This window comes from Ovis aries, chromosome 3, assembly GCF_016772045.2.
Source record: "Ovis aries strain OAR_USU_Benz2616 breed Rambouillet chromosome 3, ARS-UI_Ramb_v3.0, whole genome shotgun sequence".
In the NCBI taxonomy this organism is placed as follows: Eukaryota; Metazoa; Chordata; class Mammalia; order Artiodactyla; family Bovidae; genus Ovis; species Ovis aries.
This window is the reverse complement of record NC_056056.1, coordinates 170506940-170529551: the sequence shown is the minus strand read 5'-3', so window position 1 is coordinate 170529551 and position 22612 is coordinate 170506940. Positions and strand designations below refer to the sequence as shown.

General features: G+C 40.0%; 1 protein-coding gene across 7 annotated transcripts in view; it reads right to left on the bottom strand.

Annotated features, from left to right (window-relative positions):
- The window catches only part of ANO4 (anoctamin 4), a 454665-nt gene that overhangs the window by 56254 nt on the left and 375799 nt on the right, over positions 1–22612 (bottom strand). For all 7 annotated transcript variants that reach the window (XM_060413101.1, XM_060413102.1, XM_060413100.1 and 4 more), the window contains 3 exons: positions 10361–10443; positions 6890–7030; positions 3787–3951 (listed from right to left, as the gene is read on the bottom strand). In XM_060413101.1, the coding sequence (XP_060269084.1) occupies positions 3787–3951; positions 6890–7030; positions 10361–10443 (389 nt within the window). The remainder of the gene's footprint in view (positions 1–3786; positions 3952–6889; positions 7031–10360; positions 10444–22612) is intronic.

Genomic DNA, 22612 nt, shown 5'->3' with positions numbered 1-22612 from the left:
GTAGGTCTTAGGCATGTTACCTTACTTCTTAATATCATTTTCCTTACATGTGGTTGAGACTCACTCATTTTGAGGTCCTTACTAACTTTTGAATTCTCTTACCCCAGACTTTATTTTTTTGGGCTCCAAAATCACTGCAGATGGTGACTGCAGCCGTGAAATTAAAAGACGCTTACTCCTTGGAAGAAAAGTTATGACCAACCTAGATAGCATATTCAAAAGCAGAGACATTACTTTGCCAACAAAGATCCATCTAGTCAAGGCTAACATTTTTCCAGGGGTCATGTATGGATGTGAGAGTTGGACTGTGAAGAAGGCTGAGTGCCGAAGAATTGATGCTTTTGAACTGTGATGTTGGAGAAGACTCCTGAGAGTCCCTTAGACTGCAAGGAAACCCAACCAGTCCATTCTGAAGGAGATCAGCCCTGGGTGTTCTTTGGAAGGAATGATGCTAAAGCTGAAATTCTAGTACTTTGGCCACCTCATGCAAAGAGTTGACTCATTGGAAAAGACTCTGATACTGGGAGGGACTGGGGGCAGGAGGAGAAGGGGATGACCGAGGGTGAGACGGCTGGATGGCATCACGAACTCGATGGACGTGAGTCTGAGTGAACTCTGGGATATGGTGATGAACAGAGAGGCCTGGCGTGCTGCGATTCATGGGGTCGCAAAGAGTCGGACACGACTGACCGACCGACCGAACTGACCGACCGACCTCAGATTTCTGGGCTAGCTACTTAAAGTCAAAATACTCAGACTGCATGACTTTAAACTTTCAGCAATAATTATGGTTTGTTATAGTAAAATACAATTCATATGGCCATAGTAACAAATTTTCTGTATAGAAACCTCAGACTCTGTAAGAGTCCAGCATTAAAAGAGATTGGTGTAATTTTCAATATGAAGTCTTGTGGTATAGGTGAGTCATACATCTCAACTGTATCATAAATATACTGGTTAACATATTAGGACATGTACTTGATGTTAATATATTCGATGTTAATCAAATGTGCTTTAATATTACAAAAGTATTATATCATTAAAATTAATTATCAAGGAAAATTAAATTTAACTGGTGAGACAACGTTGCTCAAAAATATGATGATACATGTAAGCTTCAGTGTATGGATTTTATCATTTTGGTGACTCAGAAACCTTTTATTAAACATGTAAAACACCTGTCTAGCTGCTAGCACACAGTAGGTGCTTTGTATCATCCCTAATCATATACTATTTCACCTCCCCTCCTGCTTCATTTTTACTTCATTTATTTTTTTTTTCTTGGCTGTATTCCACGAAGTAGAGATTGTTGGATACATGATTTTAAGTTAAGTGAATTATTACTCTGACAGCACTGGCACCTGGTCAAAATGTATAATCAAGTGTGTGTTTACAGACCTAAGGCATGTTCACAGGAATTTATTTCTTAAGATGAATAAATTAAGACACTGGAGAAAAGAGATGATAAAAGTACAGTAAATTTTAATGTACCACATCCTACCTGGATGCAGAATCTTTCAGTGCTCTGGCTGTCTGCTTCATTTCACTATGAATCACTCCCCTTTACAAAGATTATTCCACAGTTAACTTTAAGACCAGCTGAACTGTGGATGGGGCAGTGCTAGGGAGTGGCAAACACCCATTTTCAGTCTCCACTGGACCAAACAGTTACACAGCCATCATGTCAAAATGATCAGCAAGTGCTCCTTTTTTTCCCCTACCTTCTGGATTTTTAAACTTTTTCCCTACAATAATAAAGTTCCTGTATATTTAATAATAAATTACACATACTTCATTATCTCAGTGATTTCAGCACTATGGCCCAGATTTAAGTTGCAATATAAACAGGAGAGAGGGGAACTATAATTGAACACTTACTCCATGCCAAACACTATACATGGCACTCTACATATGCTTATTCTCTCCTACAAACCTCAAGTCTAACAATGTCAGTCATCACCTTTTGTTCTGTAATTAGTAACAACAGTTTACAGAGTGCCTACTGTGAGCCGGAGCCTGTTTTGTCCCTGGGAAATAACAACAGAGGAAAAAAAAATGGCAAAAGTTTCTGCCTTCTTGGGGCTACACTGAAATGGAGAAGATAGATAATAAACACAATAAATGTTTAAAAATAGCCTATTAGATGGCAATTAATGCCATAGAGGGCTTCCCAGGTGGCAATAATGGTTAAAAAAACAAAAGAAAACAAACACCTGCCTGCCAATGGAGGAGATGTAAGAGATGCAGGTTCGATCCCTGGGTTGGGAAGATCCCCTGGAGGAGGGCATGGTAACCCTCTCCAGTATTCTTGCTTAGAGAATCCCATGGACAGAGGAGCCTGGCAGGCTAAGTCCATAAGGCTGTAAAGATTCAGACATGACTGAGGTGACTTAGCATAGCACAGTGCCATAGAGAAAAATGGAGTGGGCGAGGAGCTAGGCAATGGTCAGGAAGCAGGAGTGGGTTGCAATTTTACATGGAGCGACCAGGGAAGCCTTCTATTAGAAAAATAACCTTTGGACAAAGACCTGAAGGAGGTGCGGGAGTAAAGTCTACAGACCCCACAGGGAAGAAGGTTCTAGGTGGAGGGAAGAGCAAGTCCAAATCCTGCATGAGAGCATGCCTCACACATCTGAGAAACCAAAGGAAGGCCAAGGAGGAGCAGGGGAGTCAGGGTGAGAAGGGGGAGACAGGGTCAAAGACCTCCCTGGGGCCAGATGAGGGAGACCCCAGCGGCCATGTGAAGACCTGAACTTTGAGTGAGAGGAAAGCCACTGGATACAGTGAGTGAGGCTGGCTTACTTATGTGAAGCTTGCTCTGGCTGCTATGGTGAGCCTGGGTTGAGCAGACAGGGAAGCTGGGAGACCAGTGGGGAAGGCATGGCAATAACCCAGGTGAGAGATCCTGAGGACTTGGACCAAGGTGGGACTTGGGATGTGTGGAAGATGGTCAGACTCTGGATACATTTTCACAGTGAGAGAAACAGAGAAGTCAAAGAGAACAAGGTTTTCAGCCTGGGCAGCTATGATGGGGAGACTGGGAGGAGCTGATTCTGGAAAGAAGATGGGGAGTAAGGGTGATGAATGTGTTAGGTGGGGAATCTGGGATTCAAGGGAGACAGCTGGGCTGAAAAACGTACTTTAAAAAAGCCTAAAATCAACACAAGCAACATCACCACCCTGGAAGATTCCTTGCTGAGTTATCTCTAGGAATGCTTTGAATTCAGATTAACTTCCCATCATTCAGAATCAAAAAAGAAATGAGAACCAACACTGTTGAGCTATGTCAGATTCTGAGCTGGGCCTTAAAATATATTTTTTCTCTTTGTTACCCCTTGGACTATACAGTTGATGGAATTTTCCAGGCCAGAATACTAGAGTAGGTGGCCTTTCCCTTCTCCAGGGGATCTTCCCCACCCAGGAATTGAACCGGGGTCTCCTGCATTGCAGGTGGATTCTTTACTAACTGAGCTATCAGGGAAGCCCTTTTTTTTTTGGTCTCTAAATTTCCCCAAGGGGCTTATAGTGTTACCTTATTAGGTACATAAGGTAACTGAGGTTTAGAGAGGGCAAATGCCTTGCTCAATCTTATACTGTAGGACATTCTACAGGCCAGATTTGACTCAAGTCTTCTATACCCCCAAAAAAGTACACCTCATGCCAGGCCACAAGTGTCACATAACTGACCAATCTCTGTGAGGCCAGGTGCCTTTAGAAACAGAAGACACGACCACCTGCTGCACACACAGTTTATCCACGTGACTAGTTACCTAGATGCTCACTTACCACATTCAGCAGCATAATGATGCAGAAATTGATGCACACAGCAGTTCCTGTGGTTGCAACCTGAGAATTATTCCTGATTAATGCCCACTTAAAGGCTGCAAAAGTGCTGACGGTCACCACCCTGTAAATGACAATCCCGAACACTGCGGCGATCACCACGCAGATCTGGCAGGAAGACAGAGGACACCCGGTGAGCACAGTGGTGGGATGTTTCAGGGAGGGGCTCCCACCCCTAAGAAAATCCTCCGACAGGAAAAGGAGATACGGTCATGGTGGTCCTGAGTGGAGACACCATAACAAAAGGCACACTTTCCATGTGGTTGATACTTCTCATCTGTTTGTATGTTCTTTGTTATCCAAATAGAAAAACCATGGTACTTGAGAGTTGATAAACTGTTCAGCTACAGAATGACACTTTTAAAATCAGAATATTAGATTAAGCAAATGAACAAATATTATGGAAATCTTATCATGTTGCTCTTCTGCTTAAAGCTATTTCTTGGTTTCCTTTTACTCTTAGGATAAAAGCAAAGCCCTTACGGTGGCCTGAAAAGTCTCTCCAGCCCCACTGTTTTTCCACTCCCTCCAAAGACTCCAGACCTTTCCTTATTGTTTCAAATAGGCTAAGCACCCTTAATCTTCCTTTGCCCAAAACGCTGACCTGCCCAGCACATGACACACCCACATGTACTCCCATAGTCTACTTAATACCTATTCATTCTTCACATCTCAGCTCAAGAACTGCTTCATAATTAATGATTTTCATGACCCCCTCCTCCACCCCTCAGGCTTTCTGTTGTTGTTATATGGTACCAATGGCTTCCCAGATGGCTCAGTAGTCGAGAACCCGGCTCCCAGTGGAGGAGACAGAAGAGACATGGGTATGATCCCTGGTTTGGGAATATTCCGTGGAGGAGGGTATGGCAACCCACTCCAGTTGCCTGGAGAATCCTATGGACAGAGGAGCCTGGTGGGCTACAGTCTGTAGGGTTGCCAAGAGTCAGACATGACTGAGCAACTGAGCATGCACATGGTACCTCTGCCGTTCTTGCAATATGCAGCTTATTTGTTGTTATTCAGTTGCTAAACTTATAATTTCTAACAACCGTCTGCTTATTGTCAGTTTCCCCCACTCAGACATAAGCTCTACCAAGGTAGGGACGGTGACTGTCGTTTCTGCAGTTCATGGTTTCTGCAACATCTTAGCATCATGCCAGGTGCTCAGTTATTTGTTGCTGAATAAGCCTATGAAAGGTACATACTCTTATTTATCAGATAGATACACACACTGAACTGAGGCATCTTCCTCTGAACACTTGATGGTGTTTGAGAAGAATACAGCATATCTCTATCTCTGTGAATAATGGGGATTTGAGATTCCAAAAAATTCTGTGGCTTTCATTAGATGACTCGCTTACTGTGTCTTAGAGAAGAGACCTTAGCTTACATGGCCGTCAAAAACTAGATCTTAAAGTGGGGCCTCAGGATGTGCTCTGGCAACTTAGAGCTTCTCTTCTCTATAGGAGCTTTCCGATGTTTCGCATAGCCTCTGTCTTTGGTATACCGTGAGAGACATGCTCTAAAAGCCCAGGGATAAAACCTAGCTGAACTGGCAAAAAATAGTAGTAATAATAGAAAACAAACAAAAACCCGCCTGTGTTTGAATCCTGGAGCTGTTGATACGGAGATAGGTGAGACCTACACTGAATTTTAGACAAGGCTGGCAATATGCTGCAATGGACAGTTCACTGTACTCAGAGTCATAAGTCACGGCTGAGTCCTGGTTCAGCTATAACCTGGCAGTGTGACCTTGAGCAAGTAGCTTGTTCTCTCCATGGCTTTAGCGTCTACAGGTCTTACTGTGAGAAATACAACCCAAAATAATACATATAAACGTACTTACAGGAGGCAAAGCCTGACACCACTGCCTACAAAGCAGAATCTTGAGTCTTGACTCAAGCTGAGGGACACTTGGGCAATCTGCCTACCCCATCATCTCCCCAGTTTCCTCCTGGCTACAGCGGGGAGATTGGCTGGATTTTCTGTTGTTCTGTCTTTCCCATTTGAACCAATTAGAACATATATTTATGCACATGTGCTCTTTGAAAAGAGGAAAAAGGAGGATCCTAACCTTCCTTTCTGTTCTAAAATGACATTTCTGACAAATTGCATATGTGTGGTTCAGTAACTGACAGGGTCAAAGTGGATCACAAAATGACTTCTTTTTAGGAAAAGCTAACAATCCAGCTTCAGATTAGTGTTTTGAAAACTGATATAACCATCAGCCAGAGAAGGCAATGGCACCCCACTCCAGTACTCTTGCCTGGAAAATCCCATGGACTGAGGAGCCTGGTAGGCTGCAGTCCATGGGGTTGCTAAGAGTTGGACACGACTGAGTGACTTCACTTTCACTTTTCACTTTCATGCACTGAAGAAAGAAATGGCAACCCACTCCAGTGTTCTTGCCTGGAGAATCCCAAGGACAGGGGAGCCTGGTGGGCTGCCGTCTATGGGGTCACACAGAGTCGGACACGACTGAAGCGACTTAGCAGTAGCAGCAGCAGCGGCATAACCATGAGCAAAATAAATATTAGGGAGTTAGAGCTGGCATTAAAAAACAGACTAATAAAACAAAAAAATCAGAGTTCCTTGAATATTATAAAGATGGGCATTGTTTCAATAACTATTTTCAGTTTTATACATCTATTTGCATAGCATATACTGGGTTATGGCAAAGAATGTATTTCTTATTATATAGGCATCGTAAAAATGAAAGCTTGAACGATATTGCTGTAAGTTCCATGTCATAGTTTTAGTTCCTTTCATTATGGCATAGACAAATGGAAAGAACAGTAGTTCGAGAACCTGAGCTTTTGGCTATTTCCTGGCTAACCTGGGGGAGCCCCTTAACCTTCTGGAGTCTCAGTTACTCCACCTGTAAAATGGGACAGCAGTGTCACCCCTGATCATCATATAGAACTGTTGTGAGGTCTAAATATCAGAACGTACAAAAAATGTATTTAAATACCTGGTATGATTATTGTTCCCATGCTATAAGTTTGTACTTTATGAAACACAGTTGTGTAAAAAAAAGGATTCATACCATAAAAAATATTCCAGATGCAGAAACAATAAGTCGGCTGCATTTATCTGCAAATGCTTGATATGGTTCTGGCTTGCCAGAAATGGGATTCATCCGCTCTTTCTTGGAATACTTGGCTTCAAACTGGGGCCGTATTTCTTCCTAAAAAACAAGCAGACACATTTTTGCATACTGAAGAGGTACTCAGACAAGAAGAAAAAAAAATCATTTTACCCCACAAGAAAACAGTCAACAAATGCCACAGTCATCACTCACTCCATGATATGCACTTGGAAACCCAGGTTTAAATATTCGGAAATTGGCCACTTATTAAAGAAAATCTAAAGAATGATGATCTTTAATTATTATCATCATGGCTCTGTGATTTAGACTAATAGTTAAGTATTTCTATTATCTTATTAAATGATACTTGAAGAAAGAAACTGAGAGTGAGAAAGGGACCAATTTGTCCCTGTCCCCAGTAGTTTGAAATAACTAACAAGCTTTTATTTATTATTGAGGAATGATAATGAACACCAGGACAAAGAAAACTTCTCAAGAGTGAAATGTTCAGAATTCATTTTATGAGTTATAATGGCAATATAATTCTTAGTTTTCTACAACTTTTAGTTTTTCGATTTAGGCAGCTAAAAACCTGGTGAATCTGTTTTTTAAATAAGCTCCTATACGAGTTATTCCCCCTTAACCATAGATTTTAATGCATTCTTAATTGGTATTGAAAACAAGGTAAACGCCTTTCAAATCCAGTTAAAATCAAGGCTCCTCTAATTCTAAATCAAGCTGAGATTTTTATTTCATTGAGTTGAGCCCCATCCAATGTGAATGGCTTCTGACTAAAAGCAATTACAGGATTAGGAAAAGATAAGCAACAAAACGGTGTGCTGAAGTGGTTCTGATTAATTAGGAACTTGTTTTATGTGAGCGTCTTGGAAGAGGCAGGAAAAGGAGCAGAAACTCTGGTACCAGGGAGACTTGAGTTAATTCAGGCAGAAACACTCAAGAGCTGGGTGAAGGTACTGACAGGAAGCCAAGAAGGACGTGACAGGAGAGACATTATGGAGGGTCTGGTAGGGGCCACCCTGTGTAGGAGGAAAGGCAGCCTGACTCCCTCCACAGGATAAGTCCGATGCTGGCTTCACGCAGATAATCAGGGAGGTCATGGGGAGAGACATTTATAAACAGCCTCTGCCTCCTTTATTTCAGGTAGTTATACCTTAGGATATATCAGATCTAGAATATTCTGCTTCTTTGGGAAACTCAATTCATCAGGCTATAAGTGTCATCAAGGGTCACTAAGTTAATCATCCAGAAACTGAGGTCAATCAGGGAGGCAGACCTGTCATCCTGGGTATGACAGGCTAAGTTTCGTCCCCACCCTACCTCCCAATTCGTAAGCTGAAGTCCTTACCCTCAATATCTCAGAATGTGTCTGTATTTGGAGACAGGGTTCCTACAGATGTAATTAAGTTAAAATGAAGTCATTAGAGTGAACCCTGATCCAACATGACTAGAGTCTTTGCAAGAAGAGCACATTTAGAGACATGCACAGAGAGAAGGCATGTGAAGACTCAGGGAGTAGATGGCCATTGACAAGCCAAAGGCAGAGACAGGGAACAGATCCTTCCCTCATGGCCCTCAGAAGAAACCAGCCCTGCCAATGGTCTCGACTGCTCACCTCCAAACTGAGAGGCAGTTTCTGTTGTGCAAGCCACCCAGTCAGTGCTGCTTTGTTATGGCAGCCCTAGCCAGGTAATACGCTGGCTTACCCCTGAAGGAGGCATGCGGCTCATCTGGGTTCTTCTGCACAGCAAGCTGAGAGCCACAGCTACAGTAACAGGCATTCCTACACTGAATCCCAAACAGAACTGGAACCGCACATGGCTCCTGACCTGACCTCTACACAGGGGTGCTGAGTGAAAGCGCTGAGGTTCAGCGCTCCATGCTTTTTCACAGGGCTGGGAATCCAGAAGGATCCAGACTTACCAGAGATATGTTTACCCTAAAGGTACCCATATAGTGCGCCCACCACAAGTGCCAGTGGTGACTTTAGACTGGTTTAATCAAAGTTACTTAAATAATGCTATACTTTAAACCTGACGGGAGAATTTACAAACATTCGTCTTTAGAAATGAAAAAAAAAAAAAAATCCAAAGGTGAAGTAATTTCCCTTAGACGACACAGCTTCTTGGTGGTGACTTGGATACCCAGGAAAGAGCATTTTCCATCCCATGTGAAAGCTACTCCTATACACACATGGAACAAAAACCAGAACAGCTCCACCCAGGAGGAAGTCTCGGATGCTGCAGTCTTGCTGCAGTTGGTAGCCTTCAGAAACCCGGGTGGTCCCTTCCAACTCAGAAAACCATTTTCTGGAGAGTGAATGCTTATACAAGCCTGAGAGGGGCCTTAGCACGGGAACAAGGATTGCTGAAAATCCCAGTATCATGTCTATATTTAAAAATGACCCAAATATGTTCATGGGCTCGAGGAGAAAAGGCATCCATCCACAAGGTATGATTTGAAGGAAAAACATTCCTCTCAAAATTATGTCCTCTACCAAACCTATCCCAGGGCTAAAATTCTCAGTTATGTTTACAGACGATTCCATTTAATTTATAAAAATAAACATATGTGTCTCCTGGAAGGAAAACACCCATTAAGACCCATGATCATATCATATATGACTAGTGCATTGGATTTACTTGCACCAGTAGGCTCTCAGGAAATGGAACTCAGGAGAGGCAGGGGATGAGAGGAAGGAGAGACGAGTTCAGGCCTGAGTGACTCTCAAGGGAAAGCAGGGTCCAAGAGACGTACGATGACCAAACTCAGCATGGGGCCTCAAGACTTTTGACATGAAGACCAGACACAGGTTAGGAAAGGGCATGGTGTACTGGCCGGGAAGGGAGAGTAACATGCTGAAAAAGTGGAGTCTGAGGGCCAGAGTTTACCTCTGCTGGACAGTTTTATCTAGCGGTGGCCGGCTTTTAGCACATCAACCAAAGAGCTTGCATGCGCAGTGGTTCCCCCTCAGTGTTTATCCTGTGAGAATCCTTCTGAGCTGTCCAGGGTCCTGAAGACTTAATCATTTCCTTGGAGAACTTTAGGAGGTCTGCTTTCAAGTGCCTATAACTGTAAACTAATATTCTCCTTCTGACACAGTAAAGAGAATGGATAATATTTAAGGAAACTAAACAAATCTTACTACCAATTCTTCTGATGCCTCTACATACAAGTCAAATGCTTTACTTAGCCATGAACTTTTTACTCCACTAAGAAATCAAATGTATTTTTTAAAATTCTTCTGCTACATTTTTATACTGCTTGAAATTTCCTGCAGAGACAGGTATAAAAATGCTTTATAAGTCAACCTGACTTCCGTCACAGAGCAGAAAGTGATGACTCAAGAGGGATTGTGTATTTCTTGATTATCTGCTCTTTTTTTTTTTAATTGAGGTAAATAATACAAACCTCCTCTTCTTCCCAGTCTATCAAATCCCAGTCATAAGCAATTACTGCTCTCCGTCTTTTCCAAAACTCCAGGAAAACTGTTGCTGGAACAAGCAGAGAAAGACAGACATTTTCAAATAAAACAATGCCTTGAACTGTGTCAATAGATAATGAAGCCATTGTAAAGAATGACAGCTGTTTGTGTAAGCATTCTTGAATATCAGAATTTCTAGCTAAACATCATTTAACAAAGATCATTTTCTGAGAATTACTAAGCCTGTGTCAAACATAATGAAAACTCAAGAGATTTAAATTAAGCTGATTTGCAAGTCATGGCAGAACAGATTTATTAGAATGACAAAGCTTCTGGGATGTAAATATACAGAAAACTAGGTTACCAATATCTTTCTAGCTGATAGAGTATTTAACAACTTATTGACCAGAGATATATTAATACATCTTTTGTTACCTGAACATTATTGACTAGAGACGTATCAATAATCACTTACATAACAAATTGCCAGAGAAGGAAATGGCAAGCCACTCCAGTATTCCTGCCTGGAAAATCCCATGGACAGAGGAGCTGGCAGGCTACAGTCTGTGGAGTTGCAAGAGTCAGACACGACTTAGCAACTAAACCACTACTACTAACAAATTGCCAGCCACAGGCATTAGTTTCTACAAAAATCCCCTGGTCATTAATGTGTTAAAAAGCGAGGGACAGAAAAGCGAAAACAAAACTTAGCAGTTCACATGTATTTAATTGGCAGAGATTTCTCATTCCCTCCAATCTTCCTCAGGAAAAATATCCTCATATTAAAGGCAAAGTGTGTAAACTGTATTAAAAATCCTTTTCCAACCTGTTCCAACCTTTTTCAACCTTTACCACCCAAGTAAAGCTGATGGTGATCCTCATTTAGCCAAAGTAACTTTCTACTCAATTCAGTTTAAATATATCAACACAAACGAATTGCTGAGTATTATAAAATGACAGGTCACAAATGATCAAGACATATTCCTGTTGCCCAAGAAGCCACAAGCCAGAAGAGGGGACCCGTGCACACATTTGCTCACTCACTCAGAGGACGGCTGTGACTAAGAATCGCAGAGACACCCTAGGAGAGGGAATTGTCAGATCCAACTCTACTGGGCCTTACTGTGTAGTCAGATTAGAGAAAGGGGAAAATATGTCAATGTCCTGTGTTTGGAATCAGTTTCATGGAGAAAAGTAAGCATCCAAATGTTCATTCCAAAGAGAGATGATGACTTCCTTCTTTTCTGCTCCCCTCTGCCCTCAGTTCAGTTCACTCAGTCAGGTCCGACTCTTTGTGGCCCCATGGACTGTAGCATGCCAGGCTTCCCTGTCCATCACCAATACCCAGAGCTTGCTCAAACCCATGTCCATCGAGTTGGTGATGCCATCCAACCATCTCGTCCTCTGTCGTCCCTGTCTCCTTCTGCCTTCAATCTTTCTCAGCATTTTTTGTCATTAGTGGAAAGATTCCTCATTAGTGGAAAGATTTCTCATTATTCAGACATAGCTGCTGCTGCTGCTAAGTTGCTTCATTCGTGTCCGACTCTGTGCGACCCAATGGACGGCAGCCCACCAGGCTACCCCATCCCTGGGATTCTGGAGGCAAGAACACTAGAGTGGGTTGCCATTTCCTTCTCCAATGCATGAAAGTGAAAAGTGAAAGTGAAGTCGCTCAGTTGTGTCCAACTAGTAGCGACCCCATGGACTGCAGCCTACCAGGCGCCTCCGTCCATGGGATTTTCCAGGCAAGAGTACTGGAGTGGGGTGCCATTGCCTTCTTCTATTCAGACATAGAACACATATTTAAAAAGAAGTAAGTGGAAAGATATTATAGGGTAACAGTTAAGAGCTCTCTGGCTTGTGACTTAGACATTCTTAGACTTGAAATCCAGTTCAGATACAAGCTGTGCTACTATTGGCAAATGAATTAACATTTCTAATTCTCAAAATCCTGCTAAGCAAATGAAAGATGGCAATATAATCCCTATCTGCAATGGCAAAATGCAAAATTCAAAATGCTCTAAAAGTTTTAAGTTTTTCTTCCTAAGTCTGGCACAAATTCATCATGTGGCAAGCTGTGACCTTGACTGAGGTGATGCTACTCAAAGTCTTTATTAATCCATCTTCTTAGACTAACAAGGGTGACCAAAGCATAAGTGACTTGTAGGGCAATATGGAGTGGTCTAACACATATAATTGAAATACTAGATAATATGATTCTGGAAAGTTTTCTAAAAACATGCAAGATCTGTACGCTGGGAATTATATAACATTGCTTAAATAAATTATGGAACAATTAAATAAATGAGCTAACTGATATTCATGGATAGAAATATTTGAGATTAAGTCTTCAGTATTCCCAAAATGATTTACTGCTTCAACTCAATTGCAATCAGATACTAGCATTTTGGAGGGGGTAGAAGTTGACAAGGTAACTCTACAATTTATATGGAAATGCAAAGGACCTAAAGTAGACCAACCAATTTAAAAAGAATAAGTTTTTGAGGCTTACTGTTATACTATAATGATCAAGAGAGGATGTTATTATATAAAAGTACATGCATAGATCAAATAGAAAAAATTCGAGGTTTAGACCCACACATGGTCAATTGTTCAACCAAAAAATGGCAAGAAAATTCAAGGAAGAAAAGGATAATCTTACACCAAGTAGTACAGGAAAAACTGGATACCCACATACACAAAGAAATGGATCTGACCCTTACCTTACACAATATACAAAAATCATCTTGAGATAACTCATGGACCTAACTATATGATCTAAAACTATAAGTTCTCTAGAAGAAAATACAGAAGAAAATCTTAGGAATCTTAAATTGGCAAAGATTTCTTAAATAAAAAGCACAGAATAAAAGAAAAACTAATTTGGAGTATACTGGAAGTAAAAATTCTTACTTTTTAAAAGATACCATTAAGAACATAAAAATGAAAATCACAAACTGCAAAAATATTTGCAAACATATATATACTAAAGGACTTCTATCCAGATTAAATAAATAACTTTTAAATATAAGAAGATAGTAACATATGGGTATTTGAACAAACACTTCAATAAAGATGTGTAGCTTGCAAACAAGTTCATGGAAAGATGTTCAACATCAGTAGTCATCAGGGAAATGCAAATTAAAACCACAATGGGATAGCACTATATACACTATGATGATAAAGACTACTAATTCCACATGTTTGTAAGGATGTAGAACACCTGGAGCTCTCATATAATGCTGTTGGGAATGCACAATTGCATAGCTACATTTTTTTTTTAAAATAAAGTTAGACATTCTCTTAGTCTATGATCAGCAATGCCACTCTCAGTTATTTTTCCAGGAGAAATAGATAACAAAGACTTTTATGCAAAATGTGCAAAGAAGTTTATAAGAGCCATTAAGTCTTAGATGAATAAAAGCTGGATTGAACCAAATACTTATTAACATTTGGATAAACAAATGAATAAAATGAATAAGCAAATTTCAGTATACCTCAGGCAAGGGAATATTATTCTATACTAAAAAGAACAAATTACAGACATCTGCAACAACATGTATGAATCTCAACACCATTAATCTTAGTGGAAGAAACAAAATGCCAAATACTGAAAGATTCTATTTGTATGAAATTCTAGAACAGACGAAACTACAATGACAGAAAGCATGTTGGAGGTTGCCAAGGGGCTGACTTCAGAGGCATGAGGAAACTTTCTGGAGGATGAAAATGTTTTATGTCATCATTATGGTAACAGTTACATGACTATATATGATTTGACATGATTTGTCAAAATGTACACCTAAAAATCACTGGATTTTATTTTATCTAAATTATACCTAAACAAAGCTGACAAAAACACTTCCTGGTTCTGTCACCCAGAGAAAACCACCATTAATACATTATAAAATACCTTTGTTTAGCTCACAGGAAACATCTTGACCAGGCCTACCAGTGAATGACTGCAGGAAAGAAAAAATTAACACATTCCTCTCCAGAGTCTGGCCAGAACCAGGAAATACCTGTAATGACTTATAGCTTCTTTTACTTTATCTCCTCACTTTCCCTGCTTTGTTCTAAAAATGAAACTGGCATCCAAACCCAGGCAAGATAGTTCTTTAAACACCAGTAGACGACCTTCTCAGTCTGCTGGCTTTTCAAATAAAGTCGTTGTGCTGTGCTTAGTCGTACAGTCATGTCCAACACTTTGCAACCTGTGGACTGCAGCCCACCAGGCTCCTCTGTCTGTGGGGATTCTCTAGGCAAGAATACTGGAGTGGGTTGCCATGCCCTCCTCCAGGGGAATCTTCCCAACCCAGGCATCAAACTCTGTCTCGCATTGCAGGTGGGTTCTTTACTGTCTGAGCCATGAGGGAAGCCCAAGAATACTGGAGTGGGGAGCCTATTGCTTCTCCAGGGGATCTTCCCAAGCCAGGAATTGAACTGGGGTCTCCTGCATTGCACACAGTTTTGTGTGTGTGTGTGTGTGTGTTTTTTTTTTACCAGCTGAGCTACCAGAAAGCCCAAAGTCACTAATCCTTAACGCAAAACCTCACTTCTCAATTTAATGGCCTGTTGAGCAGTGAGCAGTAGAAACTTACTGCTGTGAAAGTGCAGCAGTAGATGCTGTGAAAGTGCTGCACTCAATATGCCAGAAAATTTGGAAAACTCAGCAGTGGCCACAGGACTGGAAATGGTCAGTTTTCATTCCAATCCCTAAGATAGGCAATGCCAAAGAATGCTCAAACTACCGCACAATTGCACTCATCTCACATGCTAGCAAAGTAATGCTCAAAATTTTCCAAGCCAGGCTTCAACAATATGTGAAACATGAACTTCCAGATGTTCAAGCTGGTTTTAGAAAAGGCAGAGGAACCAGAGATCAAATTGCCAACATCTGCTGGATCATGGAAAAGCAAGAGAATTCCAGAAAAATATCTATTTCTGTTTTATTGACTATACCAAAGCCTTTGACTGTGTGGATAACAATAAACTGTGGAAAATTCTGAAAGAGATGGGAATACCAACCACCTGACCTGCCTCTTGAGAAACCTGTATGCAGGTCAGGAAGCAACAGGTAGAACTGGACATGGAACAATAGACTGGTTCCAAATAGGAAAAGGAGTACGTCAAGGCTGTAGATTGTCACCCTGCTTATTTAACTTATATGCAGAGTGCATCATGAGAAACACTGGGCTGGATGAAGCACAAGCTGGAATCAAGGTTGCTGGGAGAAATATCAATTACCTCAGATATGCAGATGACACCACCCTTATGGCAGAAAGTGAAGAAGCACTAAAGAGCCTCTTGATGAAAGTGAAAGAGGAGAGTGAAAAAGTTGGTTTAAAACTCAACATTCAGAAAACAAAGATCGTGGCATCCGATCCCATCACTTCATGGCAAATAGATGGAGAAACAGTAGAAATAGTGACAGACTTAATCTTTTTTGGCCTCCAAAATCACTGTAGATGGTGACTGCAGCCATGAAATTAAAAGATGCTTATTCCTTGGAAGAAAAGTTATGATCAACCTAGACAGCATATTAAAAAGCAGAGACATTACTTTGCCAAAAAAGGTCCGTCTAGTCAAGGCTATGGTTTTTCCAGTAGTCATGTATGAATGTGAGAGATGGACTACAAAGAAAGCTGAGTGACGAAGAATTGATGTTTTTGAACTGTGGTGTTGGAAAAGACTCTTGAGAGTCCCTTGGACTGCAAGGAGATCCAACCAGTCCGTCCTAAAGGAAATCAGTGTTGAATATTCGTTGGAAGGACTGATGTTGAAGCTGAAACTCCAATACTTTGGCCACCTGATGCTGGGAAAGATTGAAGGTGAGAGGAGAAGGGGATGACAGAGGATGAGATGGTTGGATGGCATCACTGACTCAATGGACATGAGTTTGAGTAAACTCCAGGAGCTGGTGATGGACAGGGAGGCCTGGTGTGCTGCAGTCCATGGGGTTGCAAAGAGTCGGACATGACTGAGCAACCGAACTGAACTGAGCAGTGAACAGTAGGAACTTGGACACAGTAACACTAAAATACTCCAAATCACACTTTATTTGTACACTTTGCATCCTAAAGAAAACTTAAATACAGCTTTGTGTTATGCTATTATGTGCTTTGAAAGAATTTTTAATGGCTACTTACAATTTCCTTAACCATTCTACTGCTGGATATTTAGGTTATTTTCAGTTTTTGCCTAATATAAACAAAACAAGGAAAACATTTCTATGTATAATGTTCTTATTCTGTAATTAAGATCTTCTCTGATACCCAATTCTGCATAAAATTTTGACTGAGCCCTGGAACAACCTTCTAAGTGGCTACCTGCTACTTACTGGTTCCCACTTTTACCCCTTCCACTTTTGCCACAGTTGCTTCCCAAACACAACTGATAATGTCACATCCAAGTTTACAACATCACTTGGCTTTCTATTGCCTACAGGGTGAAGCCATGGTTCTCTGTTGTGGTACAGATGTCCTGTGATAAACAGGATTCAGGCTCCGACATGCACTGTTATAGTTGAATTTTGTGCCCCCTGGCAAAAATATTTATTTTATTATATTTTATTTTTTTATTATATAGATTAAATTTACGGGTGTACATGCGTTCCCAAACATGAACCCCCCTCCCACATCCCTCTCCATAACATCTCTCTGGGTCATCACCGTGCATCAGCCCCAAGCATGCTGTATCCTGCGTTGGACATAGACTGGTGATTCGATTCTTACATGATAGTATACATGTTACAATGCCATTCTCCCAAATCATCCCACCCTCTCCCTCTCCCTCTGAGTCCAAAAGTCCGTTATACACTTCTGTGTCTTTTTTGCTGTCTTGCATACAGGATCGTCATTGCCATCTTTCTAAATTCCATATATATGTGTTAGTATACTGTATTGGTGTTTTTCTTTCTGGCTTACTTCACTCTGTATAATCAGCTCCAGTTTCATCCATCTCATCAGAACTGATTCAAATGTATTCTTTTTAATGGCTGAGTAATACTCCATTGTGTATATGTACCACTGCTTTCTTATCCATTCATCTGCTGATGGACATCTAGGTTGTTTCCATGTCCTGGCTATTATAAACAGTGCTGCGATGAACATTGGGGTACATGTGTCTCTTTCAATTCTGGTTTCCTCGGTGTGTATGCCCAGCAGAGGGATTGCTGGGTCATAAGGTAGTTCTATTTGCAATTTTTAAGGAATCTCCACACTGTTCTCCAAAGTGGCTGTACTAGTTAGCATTCCCACCAACAGTGTAGGAGGGTTCCCTTTTCTCCACACCTTCTCCAGCATTTATTGCTTGCAGATTTTTGGATCGCAGACATTCTGACTGGTGTGAAGTGGTACCTCATTGTGGTTTTGATTTGCATTTCTCTAATAATGAGTGATGTTGAGCATCTTTTCATGTGTTTGTTAGCCATCCGTATGTCTTCTTTGGAGAAATGTCTATTTAGTTCTTTGGCCCATTTTTTGATTGGGTCGTTTAATTTTCTGGAATTGAGCTGCATAAGTTGCTTGTATATTTTTGAGATTAGTTGTTTGTCAGTTGCCTCATTTGCTCTTATTTTCTCCCATTCAGAAGGCTGTCTTTTCACCTTGCTTATATTTTTCTTTGTTGTGCAGAAGCTTTTAATTTTAATTAGATCCCATTGGTTTATTTTTGCTTTTATTTCCAGTATTCTGGGAGGTGGATCATAGAGGATCCTGCTGTGATTTATGTCGGAGAGTGTTTTGCCTATATTCTCCTCTAGGAGTTTTATAGTTTCTGGTCTTACATTTAGATCTTTAATCCATTTTGAGTTTATTTTTGTGTGTGGTGTTAGAAAGTGATCTAGTTTCATTCTTTTACAAGTGGTTGACCAGTTTTCCCAGCACCACTTGTTAAAGAGATTGTCTTTACTCCATTGTATATTCTTGCCTCCTTTGTCAAAGATAAGGTGTCTATATGTGTGTGGATTTATCTCTGGGCTTTCTATTTTGTTCCATTGATCTATATTTCTGTCTTTGTGACTGTGGCTTTGTAGTAGAGCCTGAAGTCAGGCAAGTTGATTCCTCCAGTTCCATTCTTCTTTCTTGAGATTGCTTTGGCTATTCGAGGTTTTTTGTATTTCCATACAAATCTTGAAATTGTTTGTTCTAGTTCTGTGAAAAATATGGCTGGTAGCTTGTTAGGGATTGCATTGAATTTGTAAATTGCTTTGGGTAGTATACTCATTTTCACTATATTGATTCTTCCGATCCATGAACATGGTATATTTCTCCATCTATTAGTGTCCTCTTTGATTTCTTTCATCAGTGGTTTATAGTTTTCTGTATATAGGTCTTTAGTTTCTTTAGGTAGATATATCCCTAAGTATTTTATTCTTTTCGTTGCAATGGTGAATGGAATTGTTTCCTTAATTTCTTTTTCTACTTTCTCATTATTAGTGTATAGGAATGCAAGGGGTTTCTGTGTGTTAATTTTATATCCTGCAGCTTTACTATATTCATTGATTAGCTCTAGTAATTTTCTGGTGGAGTCTTTAGGGTTTTCTATGTAGAGGATCATGTCATCTGCAAACAGTGAAAGTTTTACTTCTTCTTTTCCAATTTGGATTCCTTTTATTTCTTTTTCTGCTCTGATTGCTGTGGCCAAAACTTCCAAAACTATGTTGAATAGTAGCGGTGAAAGTGGGCACCCTTGTCTTGTTCCTGACTTTAGGGGAAATGCTTTCAATTTTTCACCATTGAGGATAATGTTTGCTGTGGGTTTGTCATAGATAGCTTTTATTATGTTGAGGTATGTTCCTTCTATTCCTGCTTTCTGGAGAGTTTTTATCATAAATGGATGTTGAATTTTGTCAAAGGCCTTCTCTGCATCTATTGAGATAATCATATGGTTTTTATTTTTCAATTTGTTAATGTGGTGAATTACATTGATTGATTTGTGGATATTGAAGAATCCTTGCATCCCTGGGATAAAGCCCACTTGGTCATGGTGTATGATCTTTTTAATGTGTTGTTGGATTCTGATTGCTAGAATTTTGTTGAGGATTTTTGCATCTATGTTCATCAGTGATATTGGCCTGTAGTTTTCTTTTTTTGTGACATCTTTGTCAGGTTTTGGTATTAGGGTGATGGTGGCCTCATAGAATGAGTTTGGAAGTTTACCTTCCTCTGCAATTTTCTGGAAGAGTTTGAGGAGGATAGGTGTTAGCTCTTCTAGAAATTTTTGGTAGAATTCAGCTGTGAAGCCGTCTGGACCTGGGCTTTTGTTTGCTGGAAGATTTCTGATTACAGTTTCAATTTCCATGCTTGTGATGGGTCTGTTAAGATTTTCTATTTCTTCCTGGTTCAGTTTTGGAAAATTGTACTTTTCTAAGAATTTGTCCATTTCTCCCACATTGTCCATTTTATTGGCATATAATTGCTGATAGTAGTCTCTTATGATCCTTTGTATTTCTGTGTTGTCTGTTGTGATCTCTCCATTTTCATTTCTAATTTTATTGATTTGATTTTTCTCTCTTTGCTTCTTGATGAGTCTGGCTAATGGTTTGTCGATTTTATTTATCCTTTCAAAGAACCAGCTTTTGGCTTTGTTGATTTTTGTTATGGTCTCTTTTGTTTCTTTTGCATTTATTTCTGCCCTAATTTTTAAGATTTCTTTCCTTCTACTAACTCTGGGGTTCTCCAATTCTTCCTTTTCTAGTTGCTTTAGGTGTAGAGTTAGGTTATTTATTTGACTTTTTTCTTGTTTCTTGAGGTATGCCTGTATTGCTATGAACTTTCCTCTTAGCACTGCTTTTATAGTGTCCCACAGGTTTTGGGTTGTTGTGTTTTCATTTTCATTAGTTTCTATGCATATTTTGATTTCTTTTTTGATTTCTTCTGTGATTTGTTGGTTATTCAGAAGTGTGTTGTTCAACCTCCATATGTTGGAATTTTTAATAGTTTTCCTCCTGTAATTGAGATCTAATCTTAATGCATTATGGTCAGAAAAGATGCTTGGAATGATTTCGATTTTTTTGAATTTATCAAGTTTAGATTTATGGCCCAGGATGTGATCTATCCTGGAGAAGGTTCCATGAGCACTTGAGAAAAAGGTGAAATTCATTGTTTTGGGGTGAAATGTCCTATAGATATCAATTAGGTCTAACTGGTCTAATGTATCATTTAAAGTTTGCGTTTCTTGGTTGATTTTCTGTTTAGTTGATCTGTCCATAGGTGTGAGTGGGGTATTAAAGTCTCCCACTATTATTGTGTTATTGTTGATTTCCCCTTTCATACTTGTTAGCATTTGTCTTACATATTGCGGTGCTCCTATGTTGGGTGCATATATATTTATAATTGTTATATCTTCTTCTTGGATTGATCCTTTGATCATTATGTAGTGGCCTTCTTTGTCTCTTTTCACAGCCTTTGTTTTAAAATCTATTTTATCGGATATGAGTATTGCCACTCCTGCTTTCTTTTGATCTCTATTTGCATGGTATATCTTTTTCCAGCCCTTCACTTTCAGTCTGTATGTGTCCCTTGTTTTGAGGTGGGTCTCTTGTAAGCAGCATATAGAGGGGTCTTGTTTTTGGATCCATTCGGCCACTCTTTGTCTTTTGTTTGGGGCATTCAACCCATTTACGTTTAAGGTAATTATTGATAAGTATGATCCTGTTACCATTTACTTTATTGTTTTGGGTTCGGGTTTATACACCCCTTTTGTGTTTCCTGTCTAGACAATATCCTTTAGAATTTGTTGGAGTGCTGGTTTGGTGGTGCTGAATTCTCTCAGCTTTTGCTTGTCTGTAAAGCTTTTGATTTCTCCTTCGTATTTGAATGAGATCCTTGCTGGGTACAGTAATCTGGGCTGTAGGTTATTTTCTTTCATCACTTTAAGTATGTCTTGCCATTCCCTCCTGGCCTGAAGAGTTTCTATTGAAAGATCAGCTGTTATCCTTATGGGAATCCCCTTGTGTGTTATTTGTTGTTTTTCCCTTGCTGCTTTTAATATTTGTTCTTTGTGTTTGATGTTTGTTAATTTGATTAATATGTGTCTTGGGGTGTTTCGCCTTGGGTTTATCCTATTTGGAACTCTCTGTGTTTCTTGGACTTGGGTGATTATTTCCTTCCCCATTTTAGGGAAGTTTTCAACTATTATCTCCTCAAGGATTTTCTCAAGGTCTTTCTTTTTGTCTTCTTCTTCTGGGACTCCTATAATTCGAATGTTGGACCGTTTCATATCATCCTGGAGGTCTCTGAGATTGTCCTCATTTCTTTTAATTCGTTTTTCTTGTTTCCTCTCTGATTCATTTATTTCTACCATTCTATCTTCTATTTCACTAATCCTATCTTCTGCCTCTTATTCTGCTATGTGTTGCCTCCAGAGTGTTTCTGATCTCATTTATTGCATTATTCATTATATATTGACTCTTTTTTATTTCTTCTAGGTCCTTGTTAAACCTTTCTTGCATCTTCTCAATCCTTGTCTCTAGGCTATTTATCTGTGATTCCATTTTGATTTCAAGATTTTGGATCATTTTCACTATCAATATTCGGAATTCTTTCTCAGGTATATTCCCTACCTCTTCCTCTTTTGTTTGGTTTGGTGGGCAACTCTCCTGTTCCTTTACCTGCTGAGTACTCGTCTGTCTCTTCATTTTGATTATATTGCTGCGTTTGGGGTGGCCTTTTTATATTCCAGTAATTTGTGGAGTTCTCTTTAATATGGAGCTTCCTCACTGTGGGTGGGGTTGTATCAATGGCTTGTCTAGGTTTCCTGGTTAGGGAGGCTTGTGTTGGAGTTCTGGTGGTTGGAGCTGGGTTTCTTCTCTCTGTAGTACAGTGGAGTGACCAGTAATGGGTTATGAGATGTCAAAGGTTTTGGAGTAGCTTTGAGCTGCCTGTATATTGAAGCTCAGGGGTGTGTTCCTGTGTTGCTGGAGAATTTGCGTGGTATGTCTTGTTCTGGAATTTGTTGGTCCTTGGGTGGAGCTTGGTTTCAGTGTAGGTATGGAGGCATTTGATGAGCTCCTATTGCTTAATGTTCCCTGAATTCAGGAGTTCTCTGATGTTTGCAGGCTTTGGACTTAAGCCTCCTGCTTCTGGTTTTCAGTTTTATTTTTACAGTAGCCTCTAGAGTTCTCCATCTATACAGCACTGATGATAAAACATCTAGGTTAAAGATGAAAAGTTTCTCCACATTGAGGGACACTCAGAGAGGTTCAGTGAGTTACAAGGAGAAGAGAAGAGGGAGGG